Source organism: Neopsephotus bourkii, unplaced genomic scaffold, assembly GCF_033783945.1.
Source record: "Neopsephotus bourkii isolate Nb327-2 ecotype Australia unplaced genomic scaffold, CSIRO-AGI_Nbou_v1 NB_1358, whole genome shotgun sequence".
Taxonomy (NCBI): domain Eukaryota; kingdom Metazoa; phylum Chordata; class Aves; order Psittaciformes; family Psittacidae; genus Neopsephotus; species Neopsephotus bourkii.
The window spans coordinates 3850473-3864908 of NW_026901837.1; the positions used below are offsets into that span (position 1 = coordinate 3850473).

The 14436-nt window shown below is 39.7% G+C and overlaps 1 protein-coding gene across 2 annotated transcripts in view; it reads right to left on the minus strand.

The window, feature by feature from the left end:
• Positions 1–1739: 1739 nt before the first annotated feature.
• CDK19 (cyclin dependent kinase 19) overlaps positions 1740–14436 on the minus strand; it is a 129704-nt gene continuing 117007 nt past the window's right edge. For both annotated transcript variants that reach the window (XM_061366832.1, XM_061366833.1), the window contains 3 exons: positions 13836–13914; positions 9642–9908; positions 1740–6022 (listed from right to left, as the gene is read on the minus strand). In XM_061366832.1, the coding sequence (XP_061222816.1) occupies positions 5891–6022; positions 9642–9908; positions 13836–13914 (478 nt within the window). In that variant the 3' untranslated portion in view covers positions 1740–5890. The remainder of the gene's footprint in view (positions 6023–9641; positions 9909–13835; positions 13915–14436) is intronic.

Here is a 14436-nt window from a genome sequence, read left to right on the forward strand (position 1 = left end):
GATGGGGGTTTTTTGTGTTCAAACAGTACATGGAAATTACTCCTCACACTACTACTATGTGTTGGCCAGTAGTAAAACCCCGTGAGACTACAGTGATTATTATCTGCATTGCAAAGTGGCTGCAATGCCAGTCTTGAAGCTACTGCTTCAAGACAAAACACACATTCCTGTCTCAGGGAGCTTACAACAGGTGCACAGGGAGGTGACAGACAAACGCATATGGACTGGAGAGCGTAATGAAACACTGGGATAGTTTTCACTGACACAACAGGTACAACTCATGGCCCACAAGTAGCTTAAAATACTAAGCTGCTGGAAACATCAAAGCCAAAGGGCTTCAATGAGTGATGCCGCAGACACCTAGGAGGGAATTTTTCAGGAATTTATGCATCGGGTCTTCAGGAAAAATGGGCAATTGGAAACAGCATAAAAATGCTTATTTGGAAATCCAAAATGGGTGGAGTAGAGCTTGACCTTAGATAACGTCTTAATTTGAGTAAGATGGATGGGGCAACAGCAGGCTTTGGCAGTGATGTGCAAGTGAAGAAAGAGAGTAGCTTACATCTAATGCAACAGAGATGGCAAAGCCAGGGCAGTAACACAAAGCGGGAAGCAACAAGTCAAAGCAAGAGACTAATAAACAACCTACTCTGCAACTTTCTGAATGACTCTGAAATCTAAGTTGCCTAGCTGTTAAGGACAGAAAAAGAAATTACACCATAATTCAGATCAGTATGATGAGGCTGGATTAGACTGTAAATTGCATGACCAGGTAGAAAAAACAGTGAGAGATGCTGTAGAAGAACAAAGACTGGGATAGAGCCAACATAGGTTTTAGGAAAGACATCCAAGTCAAAGCTGCTGAATAAGCACAACAAACAGGACAACAGATGCAGAAAGGAAACTATGAGGATTATAGAGCTGGGGGGTGCTCAGTTGCACTGAGGCTGAAGCAACAGCTCTTTATCCATGAGGTGTCAGAGATGCAGACTAAGCTTTTCAGGCGAAAGGCTACTTCTGCTCCCACCCTTGTGCAAAAGGCACATCAGAAATCAAACATCTTTCTTAACAGGATTGGTAGCGTAAGTAAACCCCAATCATTCTTACCTGTGTAACTATTATGGAGAAGACAAGTTGAAGTTCTGGGAGAAGTTACCTATCCATCCTACCCTATCACCCGTCCATCTGTGAAACAACAGTTAGATGAAACAGAAACACACAGACTAGCAAAGCACACAAAACCCCACTTCGAAAACCCACCAATATGCTCCAGCCTGTGCTTTCCATGTTGTCACCTGAAATACTTGAAATCTTCCAAGTTCCCACATGAGGAAAAGGTAAGAGGGCATTTAGCTTTAGAATGCAGTAACCCAAGGTTTTTTGTTGGGGTTTTTTTCAGAATACATGTCTATAGGATCATCACACAAGTAATAATCTCAGCAAGTGCCATCAGCGTGGCATGGCAGGATACTTTTAAGCAGAGGGCAAAAACTAAGACAACCACTCCATCGATTCTGTTTTCCGTAAGGCTTCATTCTATTTTGATAGACACATACCCATGAATATCCTTGTGGGCATTTTAAAAGCTGCAATTTCATCTGAGGTTTTGCAAGCTTTGTTTTGTGTGGTGTATGATATCATAAACATCCTGAATATAATTACAACTGCAATTTTGTGGGCTATATTTTCCCTCTTGGTAGTCCAAAGCCAATGTTTACAGAAACTTTTCAGCACGCTCATTTGATTTGAACTTTTTATTATTATTATTACAAATGTATATTATTTTATTAAAAAAATTCACACTGAAGCAAAGTCAATTCCATTTCATTACAACCAAGAATATAAAATAAATGCAATGAACTCATAGTTTAGTTTTAACAGTCATTTCAAGAGTGACATCAGGACAACTTAAAAGCAGTAAACTCTCAACTCCAGAATGAGAAACAAGTATTTTGCTTTGTGGTTTTTCTAGCCCATTGGCACGGGCACTGCCAAATGTGGCCACCACAGACCTACAGCGGCAAAATTTTGTGGCAGCATGAGGCACATACACAGTAATTTCTAATGAAAACTACAAAAATGAAAGATGCGTGCATGAAATTATTAGGAAAAAAAAAAATAACTGAAGAGAGACAGGCACACTTCCACAAATAGTAAACATGGGAAAATACAACTAGAACAATTTGAAAAGTTACTACCTTACATATATAAAAAGTTCTTTAAATTGCTGTTAAAAAGGACACGTTCTGTCCACATTTTGTGTAATACTTTTTAGTGTCTACACAAGACAAATTTTTAAAAAAATTAAATAGTATTAATTTACTACTAAATATTTAGGAGATAACAGTGCATTAAGGACTTTTTTTTTTTTTCATATAGTAATACACATCGCTCCTGTCTGGCGACATTTTTAGAAGATTATGTATGGCCTTATGTACAATACATTTATTTAATCCTAAAACAATTCTTTGCTTAATGGTGTTAAAGTACCATTCCTGAAGATTATGAAGGGGGACTAAGCTTATTATGCTTATATAAAATATTATACATATTTGAACACTTCTAGCTTCCCGCCACCCCTTCCGCTACGAATGCTCTTCCCTCCCCCTCCCCAGTTACAGTGTCACAGATACAGTGCGGGACTCGGAGCTTTCCCTATATTTTTCCTTCATTGTGCAGTTTGTGCTACATAAAAACTCCACCAATGCGGACCAGGCTGCTCATCCCATTCATTCTCCACACATTTGTTTCCTCTGAGCCATGATGGGAAAAGCTGTACTCAGCTGCCGCTCTCCCACCAGGCAACCAGGATGGAGAAGACAGCTCTGCCGGTGTCATCCGCCTCTCTTGGTACTGGTGTGAAACACTTTGGTCAGGGTGTGAAGTTATGGGCAGAGACAGAGCTATGAGTACTAATGAAACTGCACAGGTAGAAAATAACATGAAAATTACGTGGTCCTGGCTTCCCATGACACACTGCACGATTCACTTCTGAAAGCAGAGCATTTTTACCTCACGGGATGACCCCTGGAAAGCAAGGCTTCTTCTGCTACAACTGCCACCCACCGCGGCAACACATGTCAAGCTCACAAGGACAGGCGAACTATTCCACCACCAGGAAGCAACTAGAAGAGTGCGCACAGCTTAAGTTTTGCAGAAAACACGTTTGCTTTGATACACTCTCCTCCCAGTTGTGAGTTTGAAGGCAACAGAGGAAGTCAGCTCGGCTTCATGCGTGCACACAAAAGCTAGAGAGGAATGGCATGTGGTCGTCTATCAAACCAAGGCAGAAACATCAGTTCAGCTTAGAGAGAGGTCATGGCAGTCATTCTAGAAGCTGGAAGCTCACTCCATTAAAGTACCTTACATTGCTGTGAAGTTTCATACTCTACATACAGATTAATCTACACCATGATTTTGCCTTATTGGCACAGGAGCCCACCTTAATTAACCGTATGGTAACACTTCCTCCTGCCTGACATTATATTAATTTTGATGATCAGATGCAGTAGGGAGAATTGCTAGGTAACTGTAATGGAGAAGACAAAAGATTTTCAGAGAACAGAAGGGTGAAAAGAACAGGAGGGGACAAAAATAACTCTGCCAAAGGTTCATTTCCAGAAATGTGACATTCAAGTCACAGAAATACAAATAAATGTTACTTTATGGTACTGCCCAAATATCCATTGCCTAAAAGGTACCCCATCCTAAGCTCAGTAAGAGGTGAGACATCCCACTTAAGGGAAGAATGTAAGCCCAGGCTCATTGAAATAAAATAAAGGAACAATTAAAATCTGTTCTTTCAAACAGGCTACTAGGGTACGTATAGTATGTAGCAGTTCAAAGGTTACTCATTGGAAGTACCTTGTGCGAGATTACTTCTCCCCAGAAATATTTTTTTCCTTCAAGTTGCTTAATTTCATTTTCACCACCTTCTTGCCCAGTTGATGACAAAAGCAAGTTTTGGTTGCTTTTCCAGGGAAGCTGGGTATTGTCAAAACCACACTGTGGTAGACAGAGCCAAGGTAAGCCAACTAACTGCTCACAGAAAGTATGAAAACAACACCTGTTTGAGGAGGAACGGAGCGCTAAAAGCGACTGGGAGATCAAATCCAGTAGAAACATGTACACGTGTAGCTGTGATGAAAAACATTCTCCTCAGAGCAAACAGAGTTACTCATCTTGCTAGGTCTGATCATAACTTGAGTGTGAATGTATATGTGCATATACGATTTTTTTTGGTATGGATACAATACAGAAGAGAACACACTGCAGTATAAAAGCCTGTTACATTAACCATTTACAGATGAACTCTACTCACTTCATCTCTTCTCTGGACACTAGTTATAGAAGTTCACTGACGTTACATTGCTAGTAGCTTTCGAAAAGCATTTTTTCCAGGTTTTCTGCAACAAGAACCAGCCTTATTTCTGAAAGCAGAAAGAAAAATGAAGCGGTCCCAAATTACATGTTGTGTCTCCCCGAGTAACTGTGGTTGCAGAAGTTGGACAATAATCCTCTGATTATGCTTCTGAACTCTTGCTTAATTACTGGGGATTTTCTGCCAGCTACCCATCCACTTACAATCCTTAGGCACAATCAAAACATGTTTGCTCTAGGGAAAAAGAAACATCTCAGTGCAATCAAGCGCATCTGGTGTAACTAATCTGGGTTAATCACAGCAATATGAGGGACACAGAATATGCATTATAAACATGAAAAAGGAACAATTTTCAACATGCTTTTCAAACTGCACAATAGTTTCTCTTAATTATTAATTCTAATATAAAATTATTAAATGCATTTGTTTCCTCAAGTCTTAGTATTTCTGTCACCTTTACATTTAGAGAACTGGCTCAGGAATGTGAAAGAAAGCTAAATTTATAGAACCCTCATGTACATTAATCAGCTGCTTAACAGAAAAACAAGACCATCATCCACATTCCTACTGAGACTTGAGGGCAGTAAATACCTTTTCCTGACTATTTTGGTGTCCAGCCTGGGAAGACATTCCATTCTTCTGTTCCAACAGATTCTGAAAGCATCTCCTTTCCATGTGACTGTCCTGGTTTCATTTAAAATAACGCTTAGTTTAAAACTAGTCAGAGCACGATCACTGTGATTTCAAGAATTCAATGTGAATGAGTTAAGAAATATCAGCAATCTTCTGTTTGGCGTTCAGTCCAGTAGCATGAAGCATATCTTTCACTGCAGAGACTTGGGTGGGTTTTTTCTTTTTTTGTTCTTTTCTTTTTTAAATTTTATTTCTTTTTAAAATTTTCTATTTTTAAGACCTCGCCTGAAAACTAGACTAATAAAAACAGAATAGTAAAATACTCTGGAACAGTAAAATCTTGCTGTTCTTGACATCCATGAGCAAAACAGTAATATCCTGTGAAAATAACATAGTGCTTTAAAAAGGTGCAATATACCTGTATAGCTAAACTGGTTTGCCTAGTATAAAACTAACTATATACAAGCTTGAAAGCCTGGGAGTTCAAGATTTTAAAACTTTAAAATCCCATCAAAGAGATTGAAAAGACAGATTTATGGCAATCACTACAGCATAAGGAAGGTGCACCAGGAATCCTTCAAAATTCCAAAGGTTAAAGAAGTTAAGTGCTGGGTTCAGATCAGAAGAGTTCATTAGAGTAACCACAATGGAGCACATGCAAGGGCAGGGAGGAAGGAAAACTTCACAAGAATCTCTTTTATGGCAATAAAGGGATGGGGAGGCTATGGGGAGAGTCTTCAGTGAGTGAAGTTTTCCTTTTGTCATCGTGAATTTAATTCTGCATCATAAGTTTGTATTTTTGGTTCTTCTCATTGTTATGAACTTCATATTGCTGGAGTCTTCTGGCTTTTAGTCCTTTCCTTTGAGTCAGCCCTCTCAGTACCTGTGAGACTGATGAGACTGGTGATACTGGGAGCTCTGCTGAGACGAAGTGGAATAGCCCATTGTACTCTGGGACTGAGAAGATCCCTGAATGTTGCTTTGGTAACTCAGGCGTGAGCTGGAGTGCTGCAGGAAAATAAAACAGGAACATGGGAATGAAAACCAGCCTGTTAGGCCTATGCAACTCAGGAAACTTTTAACCCCCCTGAAGCTCATTAAAACGTGACTGTTGGAGAAGCTGACTAAACACTGTTACTATTTAAGGTCCTATAAAACAAGTAATCAATCAATCTGATCTGCAATCAGCCTTAGCACAGCACACAAAATACACAAGGTCACTGGCAGACACCTAGAAGTACAGCATGTACACACCTATTTTTTGAGGGAAAAATACACAAGACACAAGAGAGGGCAGATTCCATCTCAGAATTCAGCTGTTGCTTAAATTTATATCTATCATTATAAGCAGAAAACCAAACTGCTAAGGCCACAAGCACCCTTTTTGAGATAGGCAATATGAAACATTATAGAGTAACAGTTTGTTCTGTTCCTGAGAAAAAGACAACCATGACCTAAGAGCTACTCAATTTATCTAAATGAAAAATGTCCAGTGGGATAGAATAAAACAATTTTAGGTGAGTCTTTCAATCTGCTGCCATAACTACTAGAAGCAAGGACAACTGCTTAAAGATGGGCGTGTGTATGTGCAATAACCTAACATTAATTTTCCTGAATGCTTTTTTTTTTCCCCCTTCACTGTGTGGGTGGACTACAAGCTCAGCAAGCCAAATTCATGGATCATTTGCTGCCTATAGTTTGCTGAATTTGCCTTTTATTACCATATCCATTCCCTGTCCAGAATTAATAATGAGCTGCAATAAAGTGAAGCTGCAAACTAATGCAAGTTGCAAAATCACTTTGCCTGAGAAGTACTCCTCGATGGATAGGAGACTCTCCAGCAAGGTATACCCCACCCTAATCCACAAGAGAGTTTACAAAAAAAACCCCAAAAACTATTTGCAATCAACAAACAATTTGCTTCTAGCCAAGTTAAGTGCAGTGTCAGGCAGCCATTCAGTAGAGTTCTGTTCACTGTCTAGTTAATGGTTGTTCTTGGCTGTTTCCAGGGGTCATCAGCAAGACTGTGGCCAACAGCAATCATCTAGGAAAAGTGTTAAGAACCTACATTCTGATTAAATATCAGGATTATGAGTTACAGAAAGCCTCTGGAGAAGTTTGAATTCTGAAAGGAAATTCCATGGAGACAGTGGGCCTGTAAGAACACCACATGCTCTGCTGACTAAGAATCTACTCAGCGAAAGCAACACCTCAGTCAGTGATCTCATTTAACCATTAGATCCCAACCAGGAGAGCTGTGAAAGCCTCCTGGCAACTTTTCAGCTGGATGATGAAGAGCAGGAACCTAAAGTTCAGGCAGTGTAAAGCTTCTGCCTGTTGCTTTTGTACATAGGTTCATACCTTTAATTTTACACAAATTGTAAAACATACTAAACCTGAAAAAGATCACATTACTTTTTCTGTGTTCTGTCTAATGTAGGAATATTATATGTATGCAGGAATATAATATTAATATAACTAATGGTTGTATGGAGTAACTTCACTTGTTTGAAAAGGTCAGTTTGGGAGTTAACAGCTCAGCACACTGGCTTTGGAAGAGATGTCTTCCAGTAGCATGTATGCCGTTAATAACCAAATTATGCTTGGCCTGCACGATTAGATTAACAGTATCTGAAACCTGGAATACTGAAATCTGTCTCAAAATTCTGAAAGTTTTTGCAACTTCTAACATAAAAGGAAAAGAACTGTAATAAGTTCTATGACTTTATAGGAACTAGTTCTGGATGAAAAACATTAGCATTGTGAGCCGAGCAGAACACCCAAAGTCACATAAGGAATGCTCAGTAAAATTCAACACAGAATTTGGACTGACACTTGTGGAAGCAGCATACACTGAAGTTGGTGAACACAAAAAATTTCAATGGAGACTTTAAATCACAGCTAAATGAACCTTAAACGGAATCATCTTCAAACTTCTCAATAAGGTATAATGGAATAAAATCATTGCCATAAGACAACAAGAATGTATTAACTTGCCCATGCTTATTTTTGTTCACGGAAGAAAATTTGTTTTTAACAAAGTCAGACTTTGACAAATTGCAGACATTCCTTTCTGGAACAGAAGACAGTCAAGTAGAATTTAAGGGCAGATAGCCAAATGCAAGTGTAAAAATGGATAATCACATCATACAATTTAGCGAGTGACATACAGGAAACATACAGATCATCATTTTTATGCCTATGCTGTTAAACTTTTGAAGGAAAGAGCCACGGGATAAAAAATAATAATCTAACTATCACAAAAAAAAGAACCCCACAGGATATTTAGACTGCTAACAACTTATAAGGGGGAAGTCTGCCAACAATTCAGAGAGCTGCATAAGGATTCTATAATGGGTATTATCAAATGCAGCTCACCAGTCCTCAAAACACAGACCAAACCAGGCCAACCATAAATACTGCACAGTCAGACAGCTGTAGCTATCTGTCCAGACCTCAAGCCTGTCTGGAACTCTTCAAAAAAGAAACCTAGTTGTCCTTACCCTTACACTGCCCTCAATGTCTTCATGATCATTTGTAATTAAAAGAGTAAGACAGAAATGGGAGAAAAATGTTTGGCACTGAGAAATCAATTGTCTGTGGTGCTCTGGAGGCAGCTTCAGTCAAGGCAACTCCAGAGCTGGCTTTTTATTTTAAAAAGCTACTTATTTTAGGGTTAAAGCTGCCTGACAAGACTATTCTTCATGGTGGGATCCTCTTGAAGGCCAGTGGCAAACAAAATCCCTAACATCTTTTAAAAGCTACCCTTAATATCTACATTTTTCTTATCCTGTTTTCAACTCGTTACTATCCCAGCAAGTATAAACTCAAGTATTGAAGATCCTGGTAAGTTCAATGCTTTCTGTATTTAGTGTGAGTCACTTTTTCACTGGAAAACACAATTCCAGTAAGCAAACACAAATATGCAAATCCAAAAATGTTTCATGCTTTTACTCATGAATGCTACTGTACTGGAAAACATGAAAGCTGTTCAACTTTGGTCACATTAGAAACAATACTTGTCTTTCTGCCCTACTTCAGCATGAATCATACTGATGAACCAAAACATCATTCCTATGCTAACATGCTCTTTTTCTTTAACATCAGAAGTAGACTTAGCAAGATTGCAGAATAAACTACAGAAACACTCTATACGTGTGATGGTATCAGGTAAAATGAAGCAGGAATCAAATGTGAGAGCCTGGTTCTAACTTTTCTTCTGCTATTCACAGAACAGAATTTAATACTGCAGAGAGAAGAATACCCTAAACTTGATCTCACGCAGCACTTACATGCATGAAATAGTTCTATTGGCTTCAACAAGATTACTCCCGAACATAAAATTAGTCATATGTTGAAGTGCTTTCCTGGAGAGGACTAGTGCTTGACACTTCACAGGGTGCACCAAATACAACTCGTACTGGCATTCAATTGAAAATTACTAACAACAGAACATAACCTTTTAACTTTAAAGCTTCAGGCCCACATTTCTGTCCAATATATCACAGCACACCTGCTGAAGTTACATGGGAAATTCATTAAAACCTGATTTATGCTTGCAGTGGGGAAGGCAGAAAACAACATTTTGGCCATACAGTATCAGAAGCAGCAAAAACTCCAGAGGTACCTGATAATCTGAAGGCATGACAGGCCCGCCTGAGTTAGCGCCTGAAGGCCCTATGCGTGGTTTCTTGTTGGGAGGCACCTGGTTGAGGCTGGAGTCCTGGCTGTGCTGGAGCCCTGCACCTGCTCCTCCTCCTCCTGCGCCAGCGGCCCCGGCTGTCCCATTGGTCTGGGTGCTGTTCTGCTGCTGTGGCTGTGGCTGCTGCGGTGCTGCCTGTGGCTGCTGCTGAGGTGCTGTTTGCTGCTGATGTTGATTCTGCTGCTGTTGATTCTAGGGGAAGAAGCAACACAGATCATCACTTGCTCTGAGCTAGCCTGGGAGCCTTATGGAGTTGCCGGCCCCTGTGCCAGTGGAGAAGGAGGCAGGCCTGCTTGCTCAATGGGAAAACACAGCAAATCTGCATGTCAGGAGAAATGTGTCCTCAGTACACTCACACACGCTTTGTGGGGTATCCCATTTGTGGTCATTTTGTAGTTTTAACAAAGCACGCTAGAGTAAAACCGGAAGGAAAGACTAATGCCTCCTACAGCTAGCCAAGCACTCAGAGAAGAGGATGGAAGGAACAATTTATAAAGCAGTAATTGCCTAATGAACTGAATCAAACTCCCCAAAATTTCACTAGAGCTCAGGGGCACATGTGGTGAACCACGATAAATTACTCTAAGTGTTTCAACAGCCCTGTTCACTCAGAATCAAACCCACTTTTCAAACTTCCACAAATGACGTGCTACAATAACACGATGGAGGTTGGAGCTTTACTGCCGGAAAGGTAAGCAAATTGAGACCAGAGAAATTACCTAATTTCTTCCAGATTGAGAGGAAATTCTGTAGTAGAACCAGAAACAGGTTTCATTACTGTTTCGCTCTACTGTGCTTTTAGGTACCTTGTGAGAGTGGTATACTAGGAACACGGTCCAGCATAGTGCACTACGTACAGGATCAGAAAATCTTACTGAAATAGCAGAAAAGTGAAAATTGACCAGAGACAAATAGTTGAAGACAAAAAGAGGAGGAAACAGCTGAAAGAAGAATTTGGCAAGGGAAGGGAAGCCAAACAATTAAGATGACATTGGGACCTAGCAGGAAGAGAGACAAAGAGAAAAGGGCCACAGAGGGGAGAAAAAAGTTAAGAAGGGAAACATAAGAGCCAAAGACATTGTATTGTTCTGGCTTCAGAGGGCTACAGACTAAAAAGAGCATTGGGGAACTGGAGGGAAGGTCAGAAAAACAGCAGGGTGCAACTCTGCCCTCCATGGTCAGACAGTTACAAGGAAAGACCACCCATTTGTCTGCTTTCAAACACCAGGGATGGCTCCTCCATCAGAGCACTAAAGCACGTAAGAGAACTGCAGAGAAAAGCAATTTCTCTCCAAATGTGAGGTATGTCACTTGTTCATCATGGAAAAGAAACAACAATTGGCATGGCTCGAATTAGAAACTACCCTCCCCCCAGTACCCTCCAGGGAATATTCTAGGATAGTCTTCTTTCCCCTAGAATATATTATGTAATTATAAAAGCTTTAGTATGGCATCCTTTTATAAAAGCCTCACTTTATTAGTTTCTCAGAAATCATGACAACCAGTTGCCACCAGCAGAAAATTCCTGATGCCCCTTATTACCAAAAGGCATTTAGTTACCTCAGATAAATGACATAAAAGATCTGTATCTATGCCATGCATCACAATGGTCTCCCAAGATACAACCAGATGAAATTTGTAATGATGTATTCATTTAGGATTACAAAGGATCTTCAAGGACTCACAGGTGGCTTGCTTGTGCCATTTCACATTTAGCAAAACCAATAATGTATCCTCCTGCTTACAGTCCTCAAATCCCATCTCAGTCAGATTCTGTTTCCCAGGAGATCTGAACTTCAGTAATATTAAAAGTTAATGAAGCTAGCTTGTAAAAAAATAAATAAATGTTAAGAAGCAATTTATCTTTTCATAATGGTTTGAACTTCACTTATACAAACAACTAAGGCAGTATTCGTGCCAGAATTCCAAAACTTGTGTTTTCATAGGGCTGTTTGGAGGCAAATGAGGTGGTTGCTACTGTGAGAGCTGAAAAATGCAGTTTTGTTATGTGTAAACAAATATTGCAGGAACTTTCATAGTTAAAGGCAGGAGTTTGTCATAGATCCTATGTTTTGCGCTTTGGATATTAGCACAAAATTTACCTGACTACTCTGAGCTTGCTCTTTTGTGCAGCAACTACTGCTACTGCCTGGATAAAGACTGGGATCTACTTTGCAGGCTCTGGTGGGGTTCTAGCTGCACCTCCTCAGTGTATAAAACCAGCTTATGCCAGCAAAAACACTGTCTTCAGGTCAGTCTAGCTCACGGTGGTCCCTAAATAAATAAACCAGTAAAATGTCTACAGGTAGCAACATAATACCTTGTGTCAACTCACAGGTACAAATTACAAAAATGAAATTCCAGTCCTACCTCCAAAGGAACCCAGCAGAAACTTGCCTAACACAATTTGAGGTTGCTTCACAAACACTCATTTTAGCTTTTCTAACTAAAGATTAACCCTTTTGAAGTAGACACGCTTACATTAAAGGTCACTTAGCTCAGATGCGAGTTCCAAATGAGCATATACAGAGAACATCTCTAGGCTTCCAAAAAACTATACAGATATTTATGGTTTTAAAAACAAACTAGAAACTAGTACTATTAAAAAAGAAACTGAAATCCTTTTACTTGCAACATCATAAAGAAACAGAATATGGCACCAATCCAACTTTCAGGATATCCTTTACCTGTACATTTTCTGCACTGTAGGAACACATTCAATGAGTAATGTGTGAGTTGTATTACCTAAAAGGTTTCACAAAAGTTTAATTTGGAGCGTGTATAATACGTGACTGTCCCCAGCAATTTCAAAGACCATTTATACAATGGCTGTTTTGAATATAAATATGTCATTGTTCCCCCCCCAACACTCCCAGGAAAAAGGCAGGTACCTACTTTTAAATACACTGACTCAACAGAAGGCAGAGTAATTTCAATTCATAAGATTTGTTCTTGTTTTGAAGCTGAGTTGAAATAAAGCTAGTAACTAATTTACAATCAAATCAGGTATTTTATTTTTGCTTAGGTGTCTGTTTCCTCTTTAAAAAAACAAACCCAAACAAACAAAACACCCCAACTACCTGGACACAAAAGTCCAGGATGTCACCATTTGTTCTCACTACAGAAAAACCTAAAATGCCTGTTCTGAAACCAAAATCTGCTGTCTGAAATGTATTGTGATAGGCATACTTCTAAATCCAGCTAGCATCTCATGTTACGCAGAAAAATCTGAAAACAAAAGATGCATGTAGTCAAATGGTTTCTCCAAAAGATTAACAGTCCTTCTCATGTACTCCTCAGATAATTACCATTTAAGGCTATTTCCTTTACATTTTACTAGCTATACATTACTGGTGGTGTCTTTCTGTACACTACTGTATACGTGAAAATAGCAAGCCCCTTCATGCACTACAGCACTATTGTCCAGGCTTCACAGCATGATGGGGCAATCACTGCAGTCACGTAGCACAGCTGAGCTACATGCACAAAGCAGGTCAGATTATGCTGCAAACATGCCACAATTTACTATGCACACAAACAAGTTCTTGCCCATGTCTTTGGGTCTATGGGAAAGACAGGAATCAGGGCAGACTGTCGTTACCAGAACAGCTCATGATCCTTATTACTCCTTTGTCTGAGGGCCCTTAAAACATGATCAGGAAACTGTGTAGATGGATGAAATGTTCTGATGTAGTGCCAGAAGCAGGCTGCCACTATTTACTTGAGACCCTGACAACCATCAACTTTCAAATGGCTGGATGTATGCCAGTCATCCACTGGAAATGCCATTCTTTTCGTATGATCACAATGTATTTTCACCATGTGATGCAGGAGGAGGTAGCAAGTTCCTCTTGGAATGCTGGCAGCTGAAACCAAGCTACTGCTGACCAAACAACCCATCCAGTTCATTCCCCAGAGGTCAGGGCAAACTGTGCTGGTGATACTGCCTGAGACACTCCAAAACCACCTGATAATCCATCTGGGAAGCAGTTTTGAGAGAGCCTTGCCTGGAAAACATGTTTTTTGTTAACTCCTCAAATTTCATTAGTTGTCATTTGATAGCACCATGATTCTTTCTTATTGCATACTTAAAGGGGGGGAAAAATTAAACTATTATACCTTATCCCCTTTCTCTTCAGGTTCATCTTCATTGAGGAATTCTCTTTTAGGATATGGAATCTGACAGCCAGCAAATACACTGAAACACAGTAAACATTAAACACTTCCACAAATATATACACATGACATACAGTTACTTAACACTGTATTAAGAACAAGTGAATATAACACAATTTAATTTCATGCATTTCATGAGTCCTGTTTCCCTAAGTGGCAGCGTGAGCGCCCACGACAACAGAAGATACTAGCAACTAGGTGCTGATCAGAAAGTTGGATCTCTTTCTTTGCTGTTGGCACAAGGTCATAATTTAGAAATCACGGCATGGTTGAGCATGCCCAAATGCTAGAACGACCCTTTGTTGATCCAGATGGCAAAATGAACAAACACAGCGTCAGAGGTTCCATAACACCTAGTTGGAACATGCATGGCTCACTGAATAGGAGACCTGATCCAAAAAGTATTAATGTCTTATAATCCTGTCTTGGCTTACAGCGGGCTTAAATATATTTGCCAATCACAACTGCAGAGTTACTTTCAATTAGCTTCTCAGGTCTTGTTTAGAGAAAAAAAAAGATAGCTTCTAAATTCAGCTGGCTAATG